General features: G+C 46.7%; 1 protein-coding gene across 1 annotated transcript; it reads left to right on the forward strand.

Moving 5' to 3' along the window:
* Positions 1 to 27,912, forward strand: LOC307246627 (uncharacterized protein; the record flags this gene model as incomplete). The annotated part of the gene is made up of 10 exons (XM_080022613.1): positions 1 to 550; positions 5,507 to 5,656; positions 10,295 to 10,860; positions 11,346 to 11,504; positions 20,486 to 20,623; positions 21,389 to 21,531; positions 25,174 to 25,344; positions 25,543 to 25,651; positions 26,341 to 26,703; positions 27,175 to 27,912. The coding sequence occupies 10 exons, from the start codon at positions 1 to 3 to the stop codon at positions 27,910 to 27,912; spliced, it is 3,087 nt and encodes a 1,028-aa protein (XP_079878739.1).
* Between the last annotated feature and the right edge of the window lie 73 nt (positions 27,913 to 27,985).

Raw genomic sequence — 27,985 nt, forward strand, 5'->3', positions numbered from 1 at the left:
ATGGCGGACTCGCTGGGGTCCATTCACCTCGCCGACGCCGCCGCCGCCGCAGCGACGGCGGTCGCGGTCACCACCGGCAAAAACCCGGTCCTCAAGTCTTCCCCGGAGAGCCACCCGCCACCGCCCAAGAAGCCCCGCGGCGAGGAGAGGAGCGTCAAGCCCAAGAAAGTCCCGCCGAGGGACGGGGAGAAGCTCCAGGCGCCCGCCGAGCGGAGCCACGCCAAGCCTGGACCGTGGGCTCCGACCAAGGCGAACGGCGGCGGCAGCGACGGCGCCGCGGCGCTCGCCAACACCCACAAAGTTTTCAGGCAGAGCGACTTCCTCCTCCACAAGGCGCCCGCCAAGACCAAGAAGCCGGAGAAGGACAAGCGGCGGGAGCGAGAGCTACGGAAGCCCGGGAGCGAGTGCGGGGACGAGGCGAAGAGGAAACACAAATTAACGAGCGCGTCCGGCCCGAGCGTCAGCAGCGTGAACAACAACAACAACAACAACAACCATGACACTGGCGCGCCGCAGCGGGAGAACGGCGAAGTCGTTCCGCTCCAGAAAGGTAGGCCCGGACAACCACCACCCCCCCCCCCCCCCACTCGAAAGAAACAATTTCCAGTGCGGTTGAAGCGGATTTGTAGAAAGTTGGGGGTTTTTTTTCGGTCGCCCCGCTGGTGTTTACAAAACCCACGGCGTGTGGTCCGGGTTTGGCGTGCTTACCGCGGCTCCGTCTCCGTTCTGTCGGGCGCGCAAAGGGAGCCGCGCCGCCTTTTGAAACCGGGAGTCTGGACCCCCGCTATCACTTCCACGCCGGAGTGACTATTTTGTCAAGCGAGTCCCCAGTCTCCCCGCCTCGGGCCGCCTCTGACTAGCCTGTTCACCCCCTGGTGAACCCGAGATCCGGGAAGCTTTCCCACATAGCAGCTGCTCGCTCGTATCCAGGCAAAAAATAATAATAATCACCCAAAAGCCCGATATTAGTGTATTTTACACAGCGCGACGTATCGCCGTTAACACCCAACATCGACGCAACGCTACCGAATAAATACACAACCCTGTAGCGGCCGTGTCATTTCCACGGTTCGATTAATTGATCGGGACGTTTGACTCGATTTAGTATCGCCGATCGGTCAATAATTGCGCTGCCTGTGGGGTTTCAAGTGTTCCGACTGGTCGGTGTCACAACGTGACATTCGCCCGCCATTATAGGGGAAGTGTTGTTTTGGTACAGCACCACGCCCCCCTCCCCCCGAAAAAAATAATCCAGGCAAGGGTGCGCGGCGTTTACCCTGCATCTCAGCCTGTCGCGTAGTGTGTATTTACTCTTTCATTCACTTTGTTGTAAAACGCTCAGACGGACGACACATATCCAACCATACACCAACCATAATCTACTATCTGAGTAACACGTGTTTGACGTGATTTTTCTTTTTTTTTTTTAACATTAAACTGCGTGGCCTACGACCGTCACTGTCATGGCAATTTAGCTGACGTTTAATTGTCATCCGAATAATTGCGATTGAGCGATTTAATCGTCTGTTTTTAACCATGTGACGCCCCTGTCACAGTATCTGGTCATTGACATAACATGACACTTGTTTAAATAAATGCCAACGCTAAACTCTCGTCAACGGGAACGTCTATAACCCAACTTGCTTTATTTTTGTTGTGATATTTCTAGCGTTGGATTAAAAGTCTGACATTTGGGTGAAAACACACACATTGTGGGATGTAATGGTTATGCAATCATCGTGACACCCCTGGTGCAGCGTGGACCCCTCACTGCAGCCACTGTCTCAGGAAAGGAATCTGACAGAGTGGAGGTTTTTGTATTCTGCCCCCCCTCCCCCTTGGTATTAAAATGTCTGGCTGTGTGTGCGCTTCTGTGCCATTGCGTTTATAAGCCCATGCTTCCTTTTTCTGGTTTCGGTCTCAGACGTTAGCGGGGTCACAAACTGTCTGTCCGTGCGAGTGTGAGTGATTTGGTTTGTGTGTTGCCAATGTCAGTATTGCCCTTTTCCATAGGAGGTCATGACATGTTCTGAGCAGACAGTGTCAGGCGCAGTACAAAAAAAGACGACTGTTCCGTCGACCTGCCATAATCCCAAAATAGTGCTCTTAAATCGACTGAGGGTTGTTAGACGTGCTGTGGAAAACACCGTTTTAATAATTAAACATTGTTTATTAACCTTTTTTTTAGTTTTTATGGAACATGGTTAAATGATATATTCGACCTACATGTTGCTCTCCCCCTTGTAATGCTGTGTTTTACACAATCAATTCTCTCTCTAGAACCATGTGTTCTCATTTACAAAGGCTGCAAACACCTTAGACAGTAACCCGGCAGATTTTATTCTTGCACTCAACCATTAGATGATACAGCTGATGGTTTTCATTTTTTACTGAGGCTGTCATTTTTGGCCTTTTTAGTTTCAAAGCGTTTTTGTCTCCTTTGAAACATTGAACACCACCTGCAGTGTTAAACATGGCACCCTTCTACTGCTGGGAACGCAGAGGAATTAGGACATTTTTAAAGTTTCAGGATCCCTGTTAATCATTCTTGTTCCTGATGTAGGCCTGTTTGTTTTATTTAACTGATCAATACCGTAAAATCCAATGTTTTACTTACGTAACGACTTACTGTGCTTAAAGGTACCGCATACTCTGGTTTTGCCCCATAGCTAATATACAGCCATTTTCAGTTTTTGCTAAACTGTGCAGGCAGCTTGCATCGATAGTGCAAAGCTATTTCCTCTGTCTCAGTGACCTTTTTCAATTTACTGTTCTACAGTTGTACATTTGAAACTATTTTTACTTGCGGAGAACTGTAGGACTTTGCGCACTACAATTTAAATCCAATTAAAATATAATTCAAAATTTCAAGGTAGTTCTAATAGTTCTGAATCTGTAATTTTCTTTTAATAAAAAAAATTTGCTGTTCGGCACACCAACATGACTCGATGATGAACAACCACTGAAACACATCTAGGCTCTATAACTTGGTGGTTACAACCTCGCATATTAGCAGCTACATTAACACCAAATCCCATTTCACATGTCACATTGTGCCAGATCTGCAATCCTAAAGTTTGACACCTTTTTGCAGGAAATCTGCGGTTGAACCATTTGTGCACTGGTAAGTGGAGCAGCAGTCATGGACAGACGGCGGGGGCTGGATCAAATGTTCAGCTCACTAATCAGAGTGCTTCTGTTTCTGACCTGGACTCACTTTGGCACAGAGCCAAAGATGAGAAATATCTGGAAATTCTGCACAGACTAGAAACAAGGGCTGAACACCGCGCCGCTTGCCCTGAACCCGCAATTAAGTGGCGGGTTGTGTTTCCACGTCCTGCTCCAAGAACGTATCACGGGACACACGGGCCATTCAGGGATCTGAATCAGTGACCTTAACATTTGTAAAGGTCACGCCAACGAGAGGCAATCATCGTTCATGCAATCGTCAAATTCTTTTAATGCCTGTCTGATGAAGTTGAAAGTAAACGGTACTGTGTTCCAAGAAGGGAAAAAAAACAAAAACATCTCAAGGTGTCACACATGGGCGCGCGGCTCTGTGCTTTTAAACATGTTTTGTGGTGAACACTGTTAATTAAAATCAAGGAGCATATCTAGCTTCTAGATAATCTTGACACTTAACGGTGTCGTTCAGTCACATTCAATTCACATTCTGGAATTAATCCTTTCAGTACTCTGATTCGGCCAGTAAAAAGCTGCCATTGATGTACCTCTAATTCTCACCCGGCCTCCCTTTAAGCCTTCTTACTTTCAAAGCGTTTCCTCCTTTGATCGTCCAAAACAGTGCATCTAACCCCACTGTGTTCACATTGACACGCCCACTCCCACAGACGCAAAGCTATAAACACACTGCCTCCTTTCAGGGCCGCTCCGGCTGTGTTCAAAGTGTTAAAAAAAGGGATAAAACCAATATAATGGGAAAAAGAAAAAAAAAAGTATTTAAAAAAAGGACTTCTATTTGGGGGGAAATAAGAGGAACTTAGAAAAGGATCAAAGGAGGCAGAATAATAGACTTGAAAAAGAATACTGAATCAAAAAAATAAAAAATCCCAGCAATGATATACAAATGTATTTTTTGCCCATCTCAACTCGAGGTGAGGGGACCAGATGCTCTGAAGTGTGTATGTATGTGTGTGTGTGTGTGTGTGTGTGTGTGTGTGTGTGTGTGTGTGTGTGTGTGTGTGTGTGTGTGTGTGTGTGTGTGTGTGTGTGTGTGTGTGTGTGTGTGTGTGTGTGTGTGTGTGTGTGTGCGTGCCTGTGTGTGTGTGCCTGTGTTCTATTCTGCCACCCTTTCCTATTGTGTTTAGGAACAAATTTATTTCAGGAACACATTCCTACCTGAGATCTTTTGTGCGTGTCTGTGTGATTTGTGTTTATTCGTATCCATATCACTCCGCAACTGTATTTAAGTATTCAGTCGGTACTAAAAAAATCCCATTTATAATAAAAGATTAAATTCTTACACCAGAAGTTCCCTGACAAAAGATGTTGAAATATATCCACAGGGCTGTTTTTTATTAGGACTGCAAGGGGAATTAAGAAAAATGTGAAATGTTCAACTTCAAAATGATTCTGCCTCCACACAGGAACAGATTGTAGCACATAGAGCTAAGAGTGAGGAGGATTCAGGAGGGGAAAAGGAGGAATTGAGATTATTAAAGCAACGCTTTGTAGCTCGCTGTTGCTGATATGCAGCGTCTACTTCCCTGCCAGGAGTGGGGAAGGTCATCTCACGACTGGAGCCTGGAGAGGGAAGCTGGGCTGTGTGGATTGATGAACTCTTTGCCGCAGGAAAGGAATTGCTTTTCAGCGCGTCGAGGCAGACAATAAGCTCGGGCTGGTTTGTGGCAACAGAGTGCGGCTCGGAAACCCGGGGAAACACGCTGCTGTTTGTAACCCAAGCAGCGCCGCAAATTATCGAAGAATTACTAACACGGTTCTCATGCAGGACTTTCTCCGGCATGTCTCAGAAGTGAGGATCTGATATTGTGCCCGGATTATTTTACCAGTGCACATTAAAATGGTTGATGTTATGATACCTGAAACCCCGCCACAAAATTAACGTTTCCGCTTATTCATCATCATGTTCTGCTTTTGAATTTTGTTTCAGCAAATCTGTGAATAAATCAATTACTGGACCTGATAAACACACCAGGTCTTCAAAGGCAGCCATCTCATTTAACAAAAAGGTTCCGTGTTGCACTTGGTACTGTGTAGCGGCAAGTGCCGGGGGGAGGGCTTTGACTTTGTGTATCGCTGCATGCTTCGTGAAAGTGATAATTAAGGGTAGACATCTAGAGGTGAGTGTTGATTTAAGAGGAAAGTTAAATCAATGGAGGGCAATAACATGTTCGCGCTAGTCGACCAGTGCGCGCGTGCGCCTCCGCCTCTACGGTCGAGAAATCCGTAGTCCTGTATTCCTCGCAACCACTGGGGTTTCACAAGTTAACGTCTGACCTGACGTCGGACCTTTTCCCGCTTTCAGAGCACTCCAACAAGGAGAGGGCAAAGGAGAAGGTGGAGCGGGAGGAGAAGAAGAAGGCCAAGGAGAAGGAAAAAGAGAAGCTGAAGAAGAAACACAAGGTGATGAACGAGATCAAGAGGGAGAACGGAGAGGTGAAGCAGCCACTAAAAGGTGGGGGCGCGCGCACACACACACACACACACACAGATAGGGGTGGTTTCTGGCTTTATATGGTTGATGCCGGCTGTATTATTTGTACTGCGGCAGAATAGATTTTCAGGTTCACTGATTGTCTTAACTGAGGCAACGTTGATGGAGCGCAGGTCTTGTGCTTTCCCCACATGTTTACATGTAAACAAGCATGAACGATGTGGTGGAGGCAGGTCGTGTCAAACAAAGAAATCGTTTGGAGAAAAGTGCTTCCACATTGTAGAAAAGGCCGGGATTGGGGGAAAAAGATAAATTAAAAATGTCAGACCCCAAGCAGAAAACGAATATTTGCAAACTGCGTTTGGCAGCGGTTGTTGCCAGGGGTAGCAGAACAGGCGTCCTCTGCTGTCACCTCGCGTGCCTGCAAACACCAGAAGCTCTACAGCGTCGGTGTCAAAACAAAAGCTGCAACGCAGACACCACTCTGCCTGAACCACCCTGACAGGGATACAAAGCTAAATTCTTTAGCTTTTATTTCAAAACATATTCATGGTAATGAGAAGATTAGTGTAATTTGTTTCTGAAAAACACTAACACAACATACTAGTAGGTACAAGATGAGAATAACTGGCCTAGTTTATAGTGCAAAAACAGGAAAATGGTGAAAGTGAATATAATTGTGAAAAGAGGATGTGTGGTGAATTGCTTTATCCACAGCTGTGTTCAGTACGGATATATAAAAAGCAGCGCTGTTCGGTATGCCACGATTATGTTCAACTCTTTGGAAAAACGATAAACGACTGTTTTGATATTCCAACTGGTGCCGCTTTATTTATGTACCAACGGTAGACCCTGCACCCACACTCTAATGGAAAGTCTTAATGTTTGGAAACGTATGTCTGAAGGAATTTTCGATCCCTGACATTAAGTGGACCCTCGCATCCTGCTGGAACGGGTCGTCACACTGCGGGTGGCACCGCAAGTGTATATTTAGACTGGCCCACTGACCGTGTGCGTGTGTGGAAGGTGTGGTTCGCTGAGCGTCTGGTCTCCAGGCCTTGAAACACTAGAAGCTGAGAGATGAGCCAAGGCAATTGCGCTCCTTCCTCTCTCGTTCTTTCCTTGCACTTACCTCTTTTTTCCCCTTTTATTTCTGCCTGAATGCCTCGGGTCTGTGAGTTTATTTTTCTGTCATTCTCCCACCGGTCTTTGTTTCATGAATTTTATTATTATTATTTTTTTTTTCCCCCCATCTGCTTATTGTCCCATGTTATTGTCTTTGCTGAAAGGCTTCCGCGTGTGTAATCCGAGCCCCTGCGTGGAAGTGAATCTCCGTTTGTCACCAGCTCATTTGTGTTTCCAAAAAAAGACGACCCCTTAGTCCTACGCACCGATGCACATCAGCTTGCTAATATTGATCTAGATTCTAAGTGTTGTAAAGCTCCATTGACGGAGCCAGCGCGTACACAGTGTTGTTCTGGGTGCGCGCTTTGACATTTCGGCACCCTCAGAATGCTCTGGCAGCATCAGCGCCGCTGGCTACAGATCCCGCTTACGCCGGGATAATTTGGCTCAGACACTTTAATCTTCCAAACCTCTGCAGACTGGAAAGACAAGCCTTGCGATGAAGACAGCGCGAAAGACAACAACAGAGGGAGAGAGGGGGGGGGTCACAGAGAGCAACATTTAATGTTTACAGAAATGGGACAGAAAATTGCCTCCTTTTTTTTTCTGGAAAATATAGAAATAGTTTTTGGGTTAAACCGTAAAAGTAGTGCAATTTGGAACTTGATACTGTTCTAGCTGTTCTGCTTGGTTATAATATACACTTTAGTAATGATTGTTTCTCTTCTGTGTAAATATTATGAAAGCACCAATAGTCATCCCCGGAAAATTATTAAATGGAATCGCTATTTGAGGTATTTTGTCAAAATATTGTGATATATGATTTGTGGTAGTGGGAGCTGGTGTGGATGTTCTGTAAAAGTCGTTCTGTAAATTTCCTCACTATCGAAGTAGTATAATTTCCGGCAAACGGCTGTGAATGGAAGCATGTAGGAATGGAAGCAGGAACATTTCCGTAAAGTAGGGGTGGCGCCGAATCCAAATAAAGCAATATTTATAACAATATTTGTCATACAAATATAAAAAAAATAATTATTTGTTTTCCAGAAGAAAAAACATTCAGAAAAATGGCGAGTCCGATCCAAACAGTCACTCGGCTGCAAAGATGAGAAACTGAAACACCTCCAGTCTCTACGGAGACAGGTCTTTATATTCTTAAATGTTATTCTTTTCCTTCTTAAAAATGCCACTCAGATCCCGGACGTGTCTTTTACAGTGAGGGGTGCCGTGCAACCGTGCGGGGACATCGGGCACAAGCGCGGAGCTGGGGAGGGCACGAGCGAGCGGAGACGGAGAACGGCTGGAGAACGTTCATTCTCCGAAATGAACAGGCATATGGTGTATGACAGGTTGAAAATCATCACACTGGTTTAATAACTTTGGGTTTCGGGTTTTTGCGTCCGGGGACGGGGGCTCTGTCCCCGCTCCGTCAGCGGAGGGAAGCTTCCGCGGGGACACTGGGAGCGAAGCGCTGGTGTAAAAACCCATCCTGTTGCCTCGTCTCGCGTGGCGTGGTATTAGACACCTCTCGCACGGGAACGGCGTTATGTATCCAGAACAGTCATCTAAGTGAGAACAGACTCCATACGGAACTCCTCCGTAAAGGAGGCCAATGAGGTAGTGACCATTTACTGCCTTTTCCGTATATTTATCATCCAGCCATGTTATGGATTCCATCTGGGAAAGGAGCTCTAGAAGCATGTGTGTCTTAGAGAGTGACGAAGTCTGCGAGCGTGCATTCATCCGGTGAGAGGGGTTCTGCAGTCCAAGGCCGTGTGAGGGAGAGCAGAAAATAGAAAATAGCAGCTATAGGAAATCGATGAGCAGCGAGCAGCCGCTCTGACACTGAGACAGATGTACTGCCAACGCGTCTTTCTCAGCCCCGCGTATTTACGTGTGTTTGTCCATGCGAGAACTCATCCGACCTGATATAGACTGGGACTGTCTCGGTGTCTCTCTGGCTCGCACTGTAGACATGTGGGTCTGTCTGCGTGTGAGAGCCTGAGCTTGTATGTCCGCGTGAGAAACGGGCTCCATAAAAATGATGTGAAGTGGGGGCATTCTGTAACACCAATCGGAGTCACTTTAACATTCACGGTGGACTTTTTAATGAGTCCCGATGACCCATCTCGGAACAGGAAGTTGTTGAGTAAGAATATTAGATTGACTATAATAGATCCTCCTTCAGTCCGTCCTGTGGCCTCCAGGTTGTGTTCAGCGCTGTGTGGATGTAAACGAGCTGATTTGACTTGAATGGTATAAGGAATTTGAGGAGAAGTGTCCACTTATTACCCTTGTTCAATATATTTATAATTTACAAAATTTGGTGTTATTAGACAATGCATTGTTACAGGGATCTATGTTACGGAGATGTAGGGACCTATTGGGTGTAGTAATTCTGTGTGTGTGTGTGTGTGTGTGTGTGTGTGTGTGTGTGTGTGTGTGTGTGTGTGTGTGTGTGTGTGTGTGTGTGTGTGTGTGTGTGTGTGTGTGTGTGTGTGTGTGTGTGGTGAATTGGGGGTTTGATGTGGTGGAGAGCTTTTGGATTAGCAGCTCGGGGTTGAGCTGCATACGTTCTCATGTCCCTTCCGTCTCTCCCTTCCTGCCTTTTATTTATGCTCTCCCAGTCCTCCCATAACTGCTATCGGACGTGTGCAGGGTGCAAATTAGACTGGAGGTGTGTTTTCATACACGTGTACGCCTGCGCATACTGTATCCGAACGTGTGTGTGTGTGTTTGTCCTAGGAAGGACGGCAGCTGTTGCTGGAATTATGCTGAGGCAGCAGTACCTCAACTGAAGCGGACACACACACACACACACACACACACACACACACACACACACACACACACACACACACACACACACACACAAAACGCACGCACACTCACACGGGTGTATTCACTAATTACATGTTAAGAGTGCATTCTTACATAAGCATTGGACAAGCATGAACTAGCTACTGACTTGCATGCTAATGAAACACAGTGCACAAACAGTATAACTATTTTCAGAGCTGCAAGATCAAGATATATATATATTTAAAATTAAATCTGTTGAAATCTGCTGGAAACACTGCTTGTCTATTTGAAGATCCCAACACTCCTCTTCTGATATTATATTAGTAAAGAGGTTCATGTTAGAACTAGAGCTACGTATTACATAAAGCTGAGCGATATGTTTTTGTAATATCAAATTGGAGACCAGATGTCATCTGGCATTTTGGTTATCATGATATTGTGATATAGTTAAATGTTGTCTTTAAGGCCGCATTACAGTAAGTAATGCAGTTTTCTGAACTTCATAGACTTTTCTAATCAATGCGAAAGTGCTTGGTTATTGCCACATAAATGATTTTTTTTTTAATCACATTTCTCTTGTTTCAATATCTTTTCAAAGCACTAATCATCATCCCCAAAATATCATGACATTTTTAACATCAAGGTATTCGTAAAAAATATATATTTTAATGTAATATTGTATTGTATGCTGTTGTGTCGTCTTTTCATTTCCAGTGCTATCCCTCCACCCAGGTGGAAAAGAGAAATCAAAAATCAACTCGGAGGAGCTGCAGATCAAGAAAGTCAAGAAGAAAAAGAAAAAGAAACACAAAGACGGGGAGAAGCACAAGCGGGTGAAGATGTACCACCGCTCCAGCCAAACCACCTGCGCTGGCCTGCTCCTCCTACCCCCCTCGCCTTCGTCGCTGTCCGCCCCCTCGTCCTCGCCGTTCAAATCCCCGCTCCCCGTCCATCCTCTGCTGCACAACGACAAAAACGCCCACCTCCCCGCCTCCCCCACCTCCTTTCCCCTCCCGTCCAAATCTCTCTTTAATTCCTCTCCTCCCAACTCCCCCCATCTCCCGCCGCCCTCTGCCAAGACCCCCCGCAGTCCGCCGAGCAAACCCCAGCCGCGCTGCACCTACCCCGGGATGGCAGGCCTGCAGTTTGCCCCCTACGTCCACGTCGAGAAGCAGCCCAACGGCGGCGCTCTGGTGGCGCACGCCTACATGTCTCAGCTGTCCTCGCTGCCCCCCGGCCAGATGGAGAAGTTTGCGCAGGAATTTGTCACCCTGGCATTTAGCGAGGATTCCTCCCAGGTATTGAAACCATTCTGAATGACGCTGGGACCATTTCTTATATTGGTGTTTTTCTCTGCCCTGAAATTGGTTATTGATTAGGTTGTAGATTTCAGAACTCACATTATGGCTTTGTTCATACTAAAGGCCTCCCGAGTCCAAATTGCAGCCAGAACTTTTTTTGAGGTTCATGTGTATTTTTTAAAATGTGGCCTACATTAAATACGAAAATGAATAGAAAACCATAACAAAGGGACATGAGTGGTATGTTAGGACTGGAGAGCTATGTTCACATTTTACGAGTTCTACATAACTATTACATATCGAGTCTGGGAAAATTCCAAAGATTTCAAATTTACCATTTTCTATCTAAGTGTGAAAATCAATCATCAAATGGCTGATTTTCCAGGCCAAGTAACTTGCGTGTGTATATTGTTATATTACATTTAAATTACTATTGTCATTCCAAGTTGGCTAATGTATGCTTTTGCATTTGTGTTTACCAGGCAGCCAACTATGTAATGGGAATCGTCCATGGAGCAGCCAGCTATCTGTCCGACTTCCTGGACTATTTCTCCACCAATTTCCCATCAGCCCCCGTCAAAATGGAAATACTGGGAAAGAAGGATATAGAGACCACCACTATGGCAAACTTCTACTCCCAGGTAAGGATGCACTCACACAGACAAGCACACACATAGGTTGACCTTGTGACGTGAATTACAGCAACAGGAAATTTATCAGTGGCAGGTTCTCAAAAAATGGACTTCAGTTGTTAAACTACGCCCTTCCAGTGTGTTCTCACGGGGGAAAAAATAACTTTAGTAGGAGGTCAAGAAGAAGAAGAACAATCTTTAATCGTCACACATCACACCACACTACAACACATGCACACACACGCACATGCACATGCTTTGGCCTCTGCGTTTAACCCATCCTGGCTTGACTTCCTCCGGGGGCGCAGCAGTGGGCAGCATTTGTGGACGCGCCCGGGGACCTGGTGACGAGTGTCCATCGCTGGTCAGACGATGATGTGTGCATGTTTTTGGTGGGGGTCCTTACTGACGTTAGGTGGAGGAAACCCCATGTGAGCACGGGGAGAACATGCAAACTCCACACAGAAAGGCTCCTATTTGGGAGATAACCCGATCCCAACCCGCCGGTGCCTTTATCAGGTTTATCACCATTGTGGCATCATTGTATAAATGAATTATCCGGTAAAACATCTTCTTGAACTTCAGCTTGAAGCCTAATGTGTGCCATGAAAGAAGAGAGACTTTTTGACATGTAATCCTTTAGCAGGTTCATTGCTGAGTGGCTTTCGGACACAAGGCGGGGATCCAAGATGGGTCTCCTAGGTCGCTTAAAATATGACCTGCTTTGTATTCTTCTAAATATTCACAACCGTGTGGAACTTCAGATCTGCATGAGCTCTGACGGGGTTCAGCCCACGAGCCATCCAAGCAAAACACACCGATCCCGAAATTGAATCAGGCAGACGCGCACGACAATTATTTACAAGTAGATTATACAAATCATTACACTCGACAAGAACAACCACCTGCTGTAAATGAAACTACAATTATTCAAAGCTTGAGCTCCCTGTTCCCATCTTGGATTACCACAGCATCTTCTCAGCACATGTTCAGAGCTGGAAAGAGCAGAGCTTCATGTTTATTGTCCTGTCCTTTGAAGCCACGTGATGTGTGGCACGCCGCTTTGAAGTCCCGTAAAAGTCGGGCGCGCATGTTGTTCCTCTGGGAACCTCTCCACTTCCTCCAGTAATGCGAGGCCGGGAGTTGTGAAGTTATGGGTGCGCATAATGTTGTGTTCCAGTGTCGTAATGTAATACAGCCTTCCGGGAGTTGTCTGTCACTTAACACGCACACGGAGACGCTGATGAACAAAATGGTACAAAGCTCTAAATTGTAACTTGGATCGTTAACACACACACACACACACACACACACACACACACACACACACACACACACACACACACACACACACACACACACACACACACACACACACACACAAATCACACTTCAGTATCTGTGTGAAGGGTATAATATACCTGGTACTGTGACTGTAAAGATTATTGCTGTGTGCCTGGAGGTGTTTCACTGGGTAGCGTGCTTATTCCAAGTTCAACTGTGTGTGTGTGTGTGTGTGTGTGTGTGTGTGTGTGTGTGTGTGTGTGTGTGTGTGTGTGTGTGTGTGTGTGTGTGTGTGTGTGTGTGTGTGTGTGTGTGTGTGTGTGTGTGTGTGTGTGTGTGTCTCGGTGTGTGTGTGTGTGTGTGTGCCCTCTTCACAGTATGTTGGCATGCCAGCAAAAGCACATGTACATAATTGAGCTACTTGAGAGCGTACATCCACACCACTCGCGAGATAGATTGATGGAGATTTTGTGCTAATGGGCACATGCGCTTGTGAGCAAGTTAATAATTTAGTCAAGTCAAGTTTTTGTATGCATGGCAAGTGCACATGTTAATGGATATGCGTGGCACCATCTCAGCAGCCTGCCAATCTTAATGTTAACCAGAGTTTCCTAGCAACCATGTTTTTAATTATTTTTATTTTTTCATTATATCCCTGAGAATGTCGTAGTTACTTTGGGGGTGGGGTGGCGGAAGGGATGGGAAAAGGGATGGTGTAAAGAAATAGTAGAAAAAAGGGGTGACATTCGGCGTAATGCTCCAAGCATTACGCCGAATTTGCAAGCGGATGTTAGCGAATGTACAGTACAGCATTGGTGGGTTGTGGAGGAGAAAAGGGAGGATCACAAACAGAATCATGTGGAAAATTGCAGCAGGAGCAACTGAGAAATAAAAAGCAGGTAGACACGAGCTGGTAGCCGGTTTGCAGTAGGTTTTACAGTTTTACATTCAAACGACAAAAGAGTTGTGCAGAACCTCAGGCTCAATACTGTAGCAAGATACCACTGCTTCTGAAAATGTTATGGTTTGGGTTGCAGATATTCCTCTATTATCCCAGTCACATTTTTAATGCTCTGATTTTCTCTTTCCTCCAAGCAAAGCAAATAAATACTCCTAGAGGGTTTTAATTTACTCCGTTTCCTGCTGCTTCTCCGCTGTATGTCGCTCCTGAAAAATTCCCGCCCATGTTCTCACGGTCCGGTGGCAAATGCCCCGCGTGGTTGTAAACCTCTGCACTAGAGGACACTCCGTCTGTGATGGTCGGGTTTATTTCCTCTTTCGTCGCCACATCTGTGGAATAACTGGACATTCTGGTCAAAGGCGCACTCTCCCTTGTACACACAGTGAAACACCGGAGGAGAGGGGGACGTGCCGGTTATGCTCATGCGTCTCCACCGATGTGGACTTCACACACAGTTACCGGGAATATTTCTCTCTAATGTGCGTTAACTGGGCTACAAACTAGATGAACTTACAGTATGTTGAAGTTTATTGCTCACCACATGTGAATTGATTCTCTAACGTGAGCAAAACATTTATCATCAATTGTTAATTTATTAAAAAAAATACACGATTGAATGGCAATTTCAGCATATATATGTATATATCAAATATGTATATTTTTTCTATTTGAATTTCGTTCCTGCAGCCCTAGTTTGGAAACTGTGATTTTTCTTTTTTTTAAAGTGTTTAATAGTAAATGGCGACCCTCCTCTACTTTGTTACCGGTGGCCTTGTCTTTCACACATGTAAACACATGCAAGCATGTGACAGTTTTGGCAATGCTATAAGTATTAGACAAGCAAAGGCATATGTTCCAGCTGAGCACATCAGTGGTCTTGGCAGAAGGAGAAGTTACCACAGCCATAATGGTGGAAATAATGAGAGAACTGGCAACTGCAAACGACCGAAGAGCGGAGCCTGTGAACCCTCCCTTCCTCATCAGCGGTTTGGCAAATGTTCTAGTTTTTTCAGTTTAAGTGTGTGTGATTGTGTAGTCAATAAACAACAGCAGCTTGGCAACCTTGCCAGTCAAGTTTTTCCTTCACCGCTCTGGTAATATCACAAATATAGCAGCAAGCGCACACGGACGTCACCAAAGCACTGATTTCCGATGTGAAAAGAGGCTGTGTCAGCTCAGGCTTCCAGCTGCATTTCACAGAAAACTCACTGCCACCTTCACTTGCCCAGCTGTGAACATGATCACAAATGCAAATGTATCTCACAACTGTACAGAACTGAACCAGTGTTTGTGTTCTCGAAATTGCACTGTGGGAGTGGCAAATTCGAGAAATATGTTGCTGCAGCTTTCCTTTTGAGGTGTAAGACCGAGCTGCCGAAAGAGATTGCGGTGCTAAATTCAACATTCCTCAAAGATGCCTCACTGTAACAGCACATTTCATTAATGAAGGGTAGTAATTAATGTTTGCTTTTGCTGGTGTTGTCTTTTCCGCAAGTCAGTCCTCCGTGCACTGTAAAATAGCTTGTTTTGTTTCTCTGCAGTCGTCCTGTGCACTGTAGTTCAGTAATGAAAAGCCATTTGTTGCCTCCTGGGTGTGTTTCCACCGAGAGATTGCTGGCTGTAGTGTTTTTCATCGGGAGTGCACTTAACACAAGCTACACACCGGGCCTCAAAACTTTTCCGAAGTTCTTCCCCCTTTCATATTCAAGAGACTATGATAAACCCAGTGTGGTATTCATGAAGCATGCTGCAAGGCCCCTTGATTTTGTGTGTGTGTGTGTGTGTGTGTGTGTGTGTGTGTGTGTGTGTGTGTGTGTGTGTGTGTGTGTGTGTGTGTGTGTGTGTGTGTGTGTGTGTGTGTGTGTGTGTGTGTGTGTGTGTGTGTGTGTGTGTGTGTGCGCCCGTGCCTGTTCTTATTGATTTGCATAGGCTGACGCCGTGTCAGCACCGTAAAGTACACCACATGTAACAGTCATGTGCAAATAAGCCACGTCGAAGACCCAAGAAGAGGGGGAAACGGTTCTCGACAAGCATATCCGCAAGGTCCCTTAAGACGCGCGCTCTCCCCATGGTACGATTAGCCGAGCGCTCCATTTAAATAAAATACGCCATTGATGGCGGGTTTGAGAGTTTGCTCTTGGCTCCTTGAGGTATCATCTTCAATCATTTTGAACAAGGTCGATTTGAAAATGGATCCATTCGGCAGCTTATCTTGTCCACAAATGCACTGAAATATTTAATTAACATAAAGGTTGGTGGGCACTACTGTAATTGAGTTCTGAGTATTGGGTAGGATCTCACACTTCGATTTTGGTACAAAGGGTCACAATTTGATTAAATATTGATATCTACATGTTATACATTATGAGAATTTCTAAGTAATTGAACTAATTAATTCAATTTATTTTTAGTTAGTTATTTTTAGTTTGGAGTGGCATTTCTTATTAGCTTAATGAGCTGGTCTTTGCCTCGTCCTCCGTCTCATACATGACGGCCTTGTTTTGACCTTGGCAACAAGCTTACCTGACAAAACAAGACAAACACGCAAAGACACACACAGACAGAAGGATGCTGTTTTTTTGTTTTTTTAAAGGCAAGCTCTTCATCTTATCCTCCGATTCCCTCACTTTCCCTTCCCATACTTCTGTTTGTTGTTTGGAAACCACTCTGTTCCGGTCACAGACGACTGGATTCTCATGCTGCTTTCATGTCAGTGGGAGAGAGAAGAGGAGAGAATATGATGGAGTATCAGCTTTTTGCTTTTGTGATGGTGTGTATGTGTGTGTGTGTGTGTGTGTGTGTCTGTGTCTGTGTTCTGTTGTCTATTAGCTTAGTTCAGACTCGGTGGTAAATATCAGGCTACCGCGGCCTGATATTTACCACCTGTCTGACTAGTTTAGCTCGTCTTTATTGTCTCACACACACACACACACACACACACACACACACCACAGCACATGCATTACGTGCAGCTACGGCCGACACACATGCAGATGGAGGCCGTGAAATGTCATTTCCGCATTTATCCCATCAAAGCTTGTCCTTCCTCGCAGGCCAGGAGCGGTGGGCAGCTTACAGTACTGCGCGCGGGGACCAACTTCAATGTCCGTCGATGGTCAGATGATGTTTCTTGTGCATGTTTTTAGTGGGGGTTCCTATGATGTCATATGGAGGAAGCCCAATGTGAGCACGGGGGAGAACATGCAAACTCCATGCAGAAAGGCCCCTTATCAGGAGATACCCTCCGGAGCACGGTGCCAACAGCGCCCCAGGCGGGAATCGAACCCAGGACCTTCCTGCTGTGAGGCACTGTGCCACCGTGCGAACTTGCACAAAGTTGTACGTTGTAATGGATAATGAGGCGTCTGTGACTCGGTTGATTTTCAGTGTTTCTTTCCTTATCAAGTTATGTCAGCAGTTGTTTGAGGTGGTGGTTTGAAGCGCTTTGCCTTTCAGTGGAAGTTGTGGCTTAGTTTAATGCAGTTTGATTTATTTGGGACACGGGCTGACAGAGCCGCCCAGTACTCAACACAATGGGCTGAATTTAGTCTTTTTCCCTTTGACGGGATATAATAAGTCTTTGTAAATAAAAATGGATATTTACTCACCTCTGTGTGAAATGTGAACCTATTAACACAATTTTAATGTCATTTCTGATCCGGCACACAGTCCCTCTGAAATGGGTTTTACTAAAACACTGTTGCTGTTGTTGGCATGTCCTTGTGTTAGTATAATAAACTTTGCGTGTGTGTGTGTGCTGCAGAGAGAGAGTCAGCAGCTCGGGGCTTATCGTGACGCACACACAGTAAGAGACTAATAGACTTAGTACACTGGAGAGTCCCTGTGGCATAATGAGTCGGAGACAATAGAACCAGATAGGCAAGAAAAGGCCAGTGGGAGTGGGATGAATAGAACAGAGGAAGGAGATGTAATAGAATTAACAATTGGAATTATTGGATGCACTTAAAATAAGAGAGAGTGAGAGCGAAGGGTGGGCCGAACGAGAGGAGACTTATAATAGGGGGGAGGGAGAGGGAGGGGGAGAGAGGGAGGGAGGGAGAGAGGGAGAGAGAGAGAGAGCTCACACCACTGCTCTTGAAAGATGGGGATGGTGCCGCACGTGGCACGTCGGCCCCCACGGTGCAGCTGCCAAAGGATGATTGACATTTATTCATTTTATATTGATGCTTGTCTCTCAACATATGGGTTAATTTAGTATTAAGTGTTGGTGCCATTTTGGGATACTTTGTGTGCGATGCCCTGGTAAATGTGCAACGTGGGGTTATTGCGCACATGGTTTAGGCGAGAGATCGGAGTATTACTAGGTTGGTCTCAAAAGAATATCCACGTTGACAATCAACAGGAAGTTTAAAGGAAGTCACATTATCTTGCTTACCATTTCCTTGCTTCGCTCTCCGTACAGTGTGTGTGTGTGTGTGTGTGTGTTGAATTCAATATTTGATGAGCCAATGAAATGATACTTTGCAAAAGGGGTGTGTGTGCGTGTGTGTCATGGATGATTAATTCATCACATTAGTTTTTCAGCCAAAGCCCTAGCTGCTGCTGCTGCTGCTGCTACTCTGCAGCTTTTCCCCTCCCAAGCTCGATGGGGAGAATCACACTTTTAGACCATGCATATGTAAACAGACACGGACACAGCTCAGTATCTGGGTCACTAGCGCTGTGGGAGCTCCATGTTTTAAACACATCTCGTGCGCATACGTTTGTACGTGCTCCTTGCTGTAAGTCGCACTTTAAGCAGATGCAGACAAACACATTCTCTTTTTGTAATCAGCAATATATCTCTCTCTCTCTCTCTCTCTCTCTCTCTCTCTCTCATGGTTGGCTGTAGGGTAGATGTGGAACTAGCGTCTTCATGTAAAACATTATTATGAGCTTCCTCACAGTTCCCTCTTCACTTTTGTCCTTCTTCTGACCCCAGCTCAGTTTCACTACCTCCTCTAGTCTCTCTAAGAAATGGCCGTTTGCAGTGGACCTTCTGATTCAATATTTTAACCAGATCTAACCTGAATCAGATTAGGAATTATTTTAGTATCGTGACTTTTTGGGGGGGAATTCCGTCTTACAATATTACTATGGCTTATTTTAAACATCAAACCAAAACCCCTGCTTAGCTCGTCTTCCTCTGGTAAACCGCTTCAATTTTGCGTCACCGCTTCTGACAAATCCTATGGATTTTAGAAAAGTAAAAGCCTTACCCCCTGTCCAGACTCCTCTTTTCTGCCCACCACTCTCAACCCTCTTGCTCCTGTACTTCTCTTCTATTCTTCATTCTATTTTTTCTATACTTCTTCCCTCAAATACTCAATTTCTCTCCTTCCTTTATTTTTATCTTCTGGGAACATGTTTTTTTTTTGTTTTTTTTTAATCTCCCTTACCTACCTGCTCATCCTCCCTCTCCTTGTTTGTGTCCTCTTTCCCTTCCTCTCTCCTTGTGGTTTATTCTCAGCAATGACTCACTGGGGGGCATATAGCCAAGGATCTGCTTAATGACACAGAGAGAGAGAGAGTCACACACTATATATTAAACCACATTTTTAGTATTTGTGTATTTTGAATCATGTAGAATGTCGTTTGGGAGTGAGACACGTGGGTATTTCCGAATAATTACCTTATTTATGTTTAGATTTCGCTCTTATTGGTACTTTAAATACAAGTCGTCACAGGAACAAGACCTATTTCTGTTTTCCACTGGAGTAGCAGGGGCATTGCCTTGACCTTTTAGGCCAAATGTTGTGAGAAGCCCGCTCTTTCTGAGTGCACATGATGTCGTTGAGTGAGCTGAAGGACCACAGCCAGGAGGCAGACGCTCGTGCTGCTCAGGCTGCTTTTCCCTCCCTCTGCTGCCTCCATGTCTTCTCTGGTGCCACCAACTCTTCTATTGGTCCAGATATATGTGTGTGTGTGTGTGTGTATATGTATGTATGTGTATGTGTGTGTATATGTGTGTGTGTGTGTATATATATATATATATATATATATATATATATATATATATATATATATATATAATTTTTTGTGTACATGAGGTCAAAAATGGCGCACATGAACGAGAGCTGAACAGCGCACCTCATAATATTAGAGCAAATTCATACGTATGAGTACGGTTTTGATGCTATAACCCTGTTTACTGTTTATGGCTGGTTCTGGACGTATGTATGTCGTCCCCCCCCCGTAAGAAATTTTATTTCAAACAAGTCACAGAATGAGCACAAAATTATGGAACACACAATCCCAGGAGTCTCCTGGATGATGTTATTGTACTGTAGGATGATGTAATGGCCCTGAGTTAGCAATGTTTCAACTTAAGTTCTCTGACTTAATTTCATGTTTGATAAAGAGATGTAAGGAGTAGCTGCAGGCTATAGTAATATCTCAGCCTAGCGGTCATAACATGTAGGTAATGCTACCAGGTTGAAATAGAGTGGAACTGTAGAGCGCTGTATATACAGCCATCCTCGATGGCTGTTCATTCCCCCTGGGGGTTAATAAACATTTATTTAACCTTATCTTATATCCACAGATCTGTAAAGCTCTGCCTCTTAACGTTAACTTTTCACTTACCAACAGACAAATTATTTACGACTACAATCTCAAAAGAGCTTCTTCTACCAAAGAATAGAATCTACTCCTACAATACTCGCAGGGCAGAGTTCTCTGAGCGTCGGTTGTTACGTTTGAGTACCATTATGTGATGCTCTGTGTTCCCGTGCGGTTCTCCCAGGTGAAGAGAACCTACAGCCACGGCACCTATCGAGCCGGAGCCATGAGGCAGATCAGCCTGGTGGGAGCTGTCGACGAGGAGGTCGGAGACTACTTCCCCGAATTCCTCGGCATGCTGGAGGAGTCGCCCTTCCTGAAGGTGAGTCAGAAGTGGTGCAGAGGGGCCGAGCCGATGGGCATGGCGATGATGAAAAGCAATGAAATGGCGCCAGGCGGTATAAAACAAGCCCTTACCCAACGCTGCAAGAACTTTTACTTCACTTTGTTGGATCCAGGGCTTCTGTTGTTTTATACATAAAGGACGGCACACACAAAATTCGTAACGCATATCATAAATATGCAGACACGGACATATTAATGATAAAATGCTCTTAGACCATTCCCCTCTAGTTACATATTTAGTTGAGGAATTTATCCATTGTTTGTATGGCCGTAATTAACTTATCTTCGATGCTGAATACTTTGTTATTAAGGCATTAACGCTGGGACTTCTACAAATGTTTCCATTTAAAATGTAGTGAGACCAGTGATTAATTGGAACTGTTTTCAAGCAGATTCAAACACGTTGCGTTGTATTTATCTTTTTTTAATCTGTTTGAATCTTCCCTTTAATATGCAAACTTATCTTAAAACAAACTTTAGAGCCTTAAGTATATGCTCAAGCACACAAGGCTGCAAAATTTAAGGACCGCATTGTCACATTTTTTCACCCAGATGATATATTCCTGTGGTAGGTTCACGGTCAGTTTTTAAATAGTCAATGAAATTAACAAATAAATTAATATTCTTCAACAATTCACAATTATCTATTTTTTTATTTTTATCTTTTTGCTTTGAATTGGCCCTTCATTCATTTTCTCTGTCTCATCCTCAACACCACTCATAACCTGCCTTCTGCGTGCAGCGCACCCTGCCCTGGGGAACCTTTTCCAGCCTGAGGCTGATGGACCCCACGGAGAGCGACGACGGCCCCATCATGTGGGTCCGACCAGGGGAGCAGATGATTCCCGTAGCCGACATACCAAAGTCTCCCTTCAAGAGGAAACGGTGAGAACCACCACTGAAACTTTCTGTCTCTAGGTCGGTTATAATCACACACAGAGTTCAAACGCCTCAGCTGTCAGTCAGAGGAGGTGGCAGATTTATTGAATCAGATTGTGACTCAGATTTATTGTCTCTGCCGTGATTCTTCCAACAGCAGGTGGATATTGATGCAGATGAATCATGGCTGGCTTCATACAGGGATATGCTGGTACCAGAATAAATATTTAATGTTTGAAAATATCTTAGATGCAAAATAACAATAGTAATGGAGAAGTGACTTGATTTTTTTTACATTTTTGGCACACACTGCACTGTAGAAGTATGTTAGATGTTGGGCTGTCGCGATTATTATTGATTATTAATCACCCGATCCCAGTTAGTTGAGCAGATCGCGATCACTTTGCAAAATCATGAGATTCCATAAGTATGTTTTCATCCAAATGTCCAGGTTAGCCAAATGTTGATTTCAAACCAATACCAGAAATATTGCAACAAGAAAATCCAAATATGGCACGTAGAGGATGGTTGGGACAAATTAACAGTTTAACTGAAATTCTTCTGGTTTTTAATGCCAATAAATGGCCCTTCTTCAGAAGTCATAATATACAAGGGGCCAATAAAAAAGAACTCATTTCATTAGTCGCTCAATAACTTTTATTGCAATCAATCATCGGCTAAAATTTCACAACCGTGACAGCCTTAATTAGATGTCTATAATAGAGACGGATAACCCACAAATATCAGTTTGACCGTATACAGGGGTTGGAAGTGTAAACATTAACGACGACAAACAAGTTGGCCTCTCACTGATTGTTTCTCTCGGTTGAAGCCGCAGCGGCTGCGACTCTTGTTTTGCGGTGGCTGAGAAGTGCAAGATGAGGCAGTTACAGCATCTGCTTATCCTTTGTCACAACACCATTACTGCCAACACGCAAGCGCGCACACACACACACACACACACACACACACACACACACACACACACACGCAGTCTTGGACTCCAATCAAAGAGCCACAAACTAAGGTGTGTGTGTGTGTGTGTGTGTGTGTGTGTGTGTGTGTGTGTGTGTGTGTGTGTGTGTGTGTGTGTGTGTGTGTGTGTGTGTGTGTGTGTGTGTGTGTGTGTGTGTGTGTGTGTGTGTGTGTGTGTGTCACCACTTGAATGAGATCATCGTTATGTTAATAGTCCAACATCAGAAGGGAGACATGGACGCTGCCTCACATGGCAGCCAGACCAGCAAGTCATCACAGAGAATACACAATTCCCATTTCTGCCCTTTATTTAGATTTAATCGTGTAGTTATATATTATTTTAGATAGAAATGGAAGTGCAGCCTCCTCAGTCAAGACCTTAACCCTATTAATAACAGTTTAATGAACGGATAAAAATGTAATGGTTTATTACTGTGAATGTCTTGGTGTGAATAATTTAGACGTTCACTATAAATACACCCAATCTACATTAGTGCTGCACGCGTGCTCTATTACTCGACTACCAAGTGCACTTAAAAGAAGGGTGCAGCTCAAGGACACTTGAACCGTCGTCTAGACACCGTCCAAAAGCGCGCGTGTGTGTGTGTGTGTGTGTGTGTGTGTGTGTGTGTGTGTGTGTGTGTGTGTGTGTGTGTGTGTGTGTGTGTGTGTGTGTGTGTGTGTGTGTGTGTGTGTGTGTGTGTGTGTGTGTGTGTGTGTGTGTGTGTGTGTGGTGTGCGTGCGCCAAAAACATTTGTCGAACACCTGGTCTTGGTGCAATCTCTTACAGGAACAATCTCGTCTTTCTCGTGTCTGCTCTTCGTGTATCACCGTAGTTTCAATTTAAGCTGGTGCCTCCGTCCTTGGGAGCCTCGAGCTCGTTACAAAGCTGTCAGACGCTGGAGTTGGATTCATTTTGCCTGTTAACAGAAGAGCGTTGCGCCTAAATGAGCTGCACCCCCTGCATAAGAAATAGTTATGGTGTGTTTTGGAATGTGCCACTGTTCACACATCCCGCTTCGAACTGGACGGAATGAGATGATGAAGGGAAAAAAAAAAAATGATGGTGATAGAATTGTTCCTTTTTCAGCGTTGCACCTCAAAGGGTATCTTTTTCCGTCCACGTGTCTTGAGGCGAGACTCTGAACCTGCTGCACAGGTTCAGGATATCGCCCGAATAGTGGATGGTGTAATCCAACGCACCCGTCAGAGTACCCTGTAGCTTTAAGAAAATGTCCGTGCACCCTTCCCTGCGCTCTGTCTCTACCGTTACACCCAACCCCTACCTCTCCTCCCTGGAGGCTCCCTGCCTCATCCTCCCATCCCCTCGGTCCCTTTACTGCCTGCTCGTTTCATCGCTCTCTCTCTCTCTCTCTCTTTCTCTGTGTGTTTATTATTATTCTCCTTTCCTTGCCCACACTCTCCACTCCCTCCTCTCTCTACAATCAGAATGGAATCAAATTGTGTTCCATGAGAGATGTTCTTTACCTTGTGTCTTATTTATTAGAGAAGGATCCTTGTTCAGGTGGACACTAGTGCAGATCCACGCAACACGGATTAGAGTGTATCGTAGCCTGGGAAATAGTGGAACATGCACAACATAACAGGGTAAAGGATGTCGGCGTTGTGTAGGAAACACTAGATGGCAGAACCCTGCTATCCAGTCATTATCCTTGTATCCATTTGACACGCCGCTTTTAACCTCCCTCTTCTATTTGCCGCCTTTTTCTGAGCTGTCTTGGCTTTACATTTATTACTGTCACCCAGAGCTCAGCTCAGATGCACTCTAGTGTGTGTGTGTGTGTGTGTGTGTGTGTGTGTGTGTGTGTGTGTGTGTGTGTGTGTGTGTGTGTGTGTGTGTGTGTGTGTGTGTGTGTGTGTGTGTGTGTGTGTGTGTGTGTGTGTGTGTGTTCGTGTGTGTGCGCACGCCCGTGTGTGTGTGCACGCCCGTTTGTGTGTTTGTCTTCTGTCTGTCTACAGTCTTTTTAATCTGCTCCACTCTCATCCTTCACACTCCTGCGTGTCTGCTTGCATCTCTCTTCCTCTCTCTCCGTCTCTCCCTTCCCTAATCTCTGAATTAATGAATGTTGGATGTGCGGCTCAGAACTGGTAGTCTATCTGCAACTCCAGCCTGTTACGACACAATTTAAGAGCTAGTAGGAATCTCATCGCAGCTGTGTCTGTCTGTCTGTCGAATGCTTTGTATAAAAGCCGCACTGACTGAGCTCATAAAGATCTGACTGCAGTACTGTCTATTGTTTGGCGACACAGCTAATTTCATGTTATTGTGTGTGTGTGTGTGTGTGTGTGTGTGTGTGTGTGTGTGTGTGTGTGTGTGTGTGTGTGTGTGTGTGTGTGTGTGTGTGCACGTGCGCTCTCCAATTTGCAATATAAAACCCCTCCCCAGTTTATCGTGTCAAATTAAATTGGCAGGATTTATTTATCTCGTACTGTTTTTAAACTGGCAAAAATTTAAACATTTCGGTCAAATATAGCAAAAAAGAAAACGTCCATTGTGTGGATCATACCTCAGAACTGTTGATGTGAAAAGCCAGATTTTCATTTCATCTTTTTATATCTTTATTCGTTGTATCTTACTTTGTGCGTGGTGTCTGGTGCAGCTGCAGCAACTGTTTGATCACGTCCTCTGACGCCATTTTAAACCATGTGCAGGTCCACCAACGAGGTGAAGAACCTCCTCCAGTACCTGCCCAGGTCCAGCGAGCCCCGAGAGATGCTGTTCGAGGACCGAACCCGAGCCCACGCCGACCACATCGGCCAGGGCTTTGAGCGCCAGACCACCGCTGCGGTGGGAGTGCTGAAGGCCGTGGGCTTTGGAGACTGGTAGGGGACGCACGCCGTCACACACGGCTCCGAGTGACGGATCGCCGGGGAGCCGACGCGCATGGCAAAACAAAAATCTGCGCCGCAGCGGTGGAAGTCTGTTCTCTATGTATTTTGACAACCGTATGTCTCTTCTAGATAAATAAAATGCTCCTTTTGTCTCCTCTCTCTCTCTCTCGCTCTCTCTCTCTCCTGCAGCTCGCAACCTCCCCGTGTAACCAAAGATGTTATATGTTTTCATGCTGGGGATTTCCCTGATGTAGTTCAGAGACTACAGTTGGACCTTCATGAACCTCCACTGTCTCAGGTGACATATTACACACACGCACACACACACACACACACACACACACACACCATGACAATAGAAACATCTGTCAGGGTGGATGTCAGTCGGCATGTAACACAGGATATTGCCAAACTGACGAAGGTTTCACCAGCAGCCGTTACTAATAGATAACTGCTATTACCTTAGTATTTTCACAAATGGACATCAAAAATGTTTAGCATACCTAAATGTTACTGGTTATGTTACCTTGGTACTAAAATTGCTATAACCTCAGATGATGTAATGTTGCGACCTCGATCTAACACAAAGACTCCTGTAACACTGTGGATCTCTGTGTGGCACACTGCCACCTGGTGGCTGAACGTGGGATTGCAGCGCTCTCGTAAATGCGAAACGCTGAAGAGATGTGCACGGTCCGAGGTGAGCTCTCCAAACTCCCTGGTAGAACGTCGCCTCGAGCGGGCGCACACATTTCTGACGCGGATCAATAGTTCAGACCACGAAGCTCACATCCGTGTCAAAGTCCGCATCTCTCTTTTAGCCCGTAAGTGACAGGCAGTCTGCCGCAGGAAAGTTACAAAGGTCTAAATGCGGCGTCGACGCGAGTGACGCCTTGAAGCCGCTGCGTGCGTTTTACACCTTTCATTCGAGCTCTCTCTCCCCCCCTCTCTTACTCTGTCCACCCCTCTCTCTCCCTCCCTCCCCAGTGTGTGCAGTGGGTGGATGACGCCAAGCTGAACCAGCTGCGCCGCGAGGGGATCCGCTACGCCCGCATCCGCCTCTGCCACGACGAGATCTACTTCATCCCACGCAACGTGGTGCACCAGTTCAAGACGGTGTCGGCCGTCAGCAGCCTGGCCTGGCACGTCCGCCTCCAGCAGTACCACGGCGGAGACCAGGAGGAGGAGGTGGAGGTGGAGGAGGAGGAGGTGGAGGAGGAGGAGGATGTGGGAGGAGAGACGGGGGTGACGGAGGAGAGAATGACGGAGGTCAAGGCGGAAGGAGAGGACGGCCGCGTCCTCCGCCCCGGGCCCCTCTCTCCTCGGCTCGCTCGCCCGGCGGACGAGAGGGCGAGGAGGAGGGGCAGCGGCGAGGGGGAGACCCGCCCTCCCTCCCTCCCCTCTCCTCCCCCCGGGCTCCCTCCGCAGCAGGACGCCAAACCCAAGACGCACCACCACCACCACCACCGTCACCACCACCACCACCACCACCCTCATCACCACCCGTACGGCAGAGCGACGTCTTTGGGTGACGCTTCCCCTCCTCCGTCTCCTCCCCCCTCGTCCAAGTCTTCCTCCCCTCCTCCGTCCCCTTCGTCCAAGTGCTCCTCCCCTCCTCCCCCGCCCAAGTCCTCGTCCCCCCCTCCGTCTCCCCCCTCCTCCTCCACGTCCTCCTCCCCTTCCCGCTTCCTTTCCTCCTCCACTTCCACTCCGCTCTCTACCTCCTCCTCTCTCCCCCGCCACCCCACGCCCCCTCCCCCCGCCCTGTCTTCCTCCATCTCCCCCCGGTCCCCCCCCCCCGCCGCCGCCGCCGCCTCCCAGTGGGAGCCGCCCAAAGAAGACGAGGCTTCAAAACGCCAAAAGACAAACGTCCGGTTGGAGGAGCGGGACCTCCCGGACGCCCGGACTCGACCGGCGCCGTTCCTCCCGGACTCGGACCCCTGGGCGCCCACGGCGCCGGACGCCGGGCGCCGCCCCGCGCACCCGGGGAGATACACACAGCAATACACTCCGCTGCGCTTCCCTTCCCCGCACCCCGCCCAAGTGCCTCCGCCCTCCTTCTACCCCCTCCTGCAGACCCCCTGCTCGACCGCCCCCCCGCCCTCCTTCTTGCCGCAGGCTCCGCCCCCCCACGCCGCTCACCCTGCCCACTTCCTCCCGGATGCCCAGGCCCCGCCCCCCTGCTTCCCCCCCGGCGCCCCCCGCTTCCAGATGCCGCACCTCCCTCACCCGTACCAGCTCGCCCCGCACGCCGACGCCTTCTTCCCCCCGCAGCACTCCCACTACGCCCCTCACCCCTTCCTCCCCCCTCGCCCTCACCCGACCCACACGCAGCCCTCACCCCCGTCGCCCTTCCAGCCGCCGCCTCGGTACCAGGCCTTTTCGCCGGCGCCCCCCCAGCACCCGCCCCTGCCCCAGCCGTTGCACGCTCACGTTTTCTCCCACCTGCCGCCCCCCGCCTCCTCGCCCCCAAATCCTCCTCCGCCCCCTCCCCCGCCTCCTCCCCCGCTCGCTTACCCTCCGCCGCCCCCAGCACAGCCCCCGCTGCATGAAGAGTAGTTTTGTACATAGCGATACCGTTTCGGTTTTTTTTTTTTTCTTTCCTGTGTGTTCATTTTAAAAAGACATTTTG

Source organism: Zeus faber (assembly GCF_960531495.2).
Source record: "Zeus faber genome assembly, chromosome: 21".
In the NCBI taxonomy this organism is placed as follows: domain Eukaryota; kingdom Metazoa; phylum Chordata; class Actinopteri; order Zeiformes; family Zeidae; genus Zeus; species Zeus faber.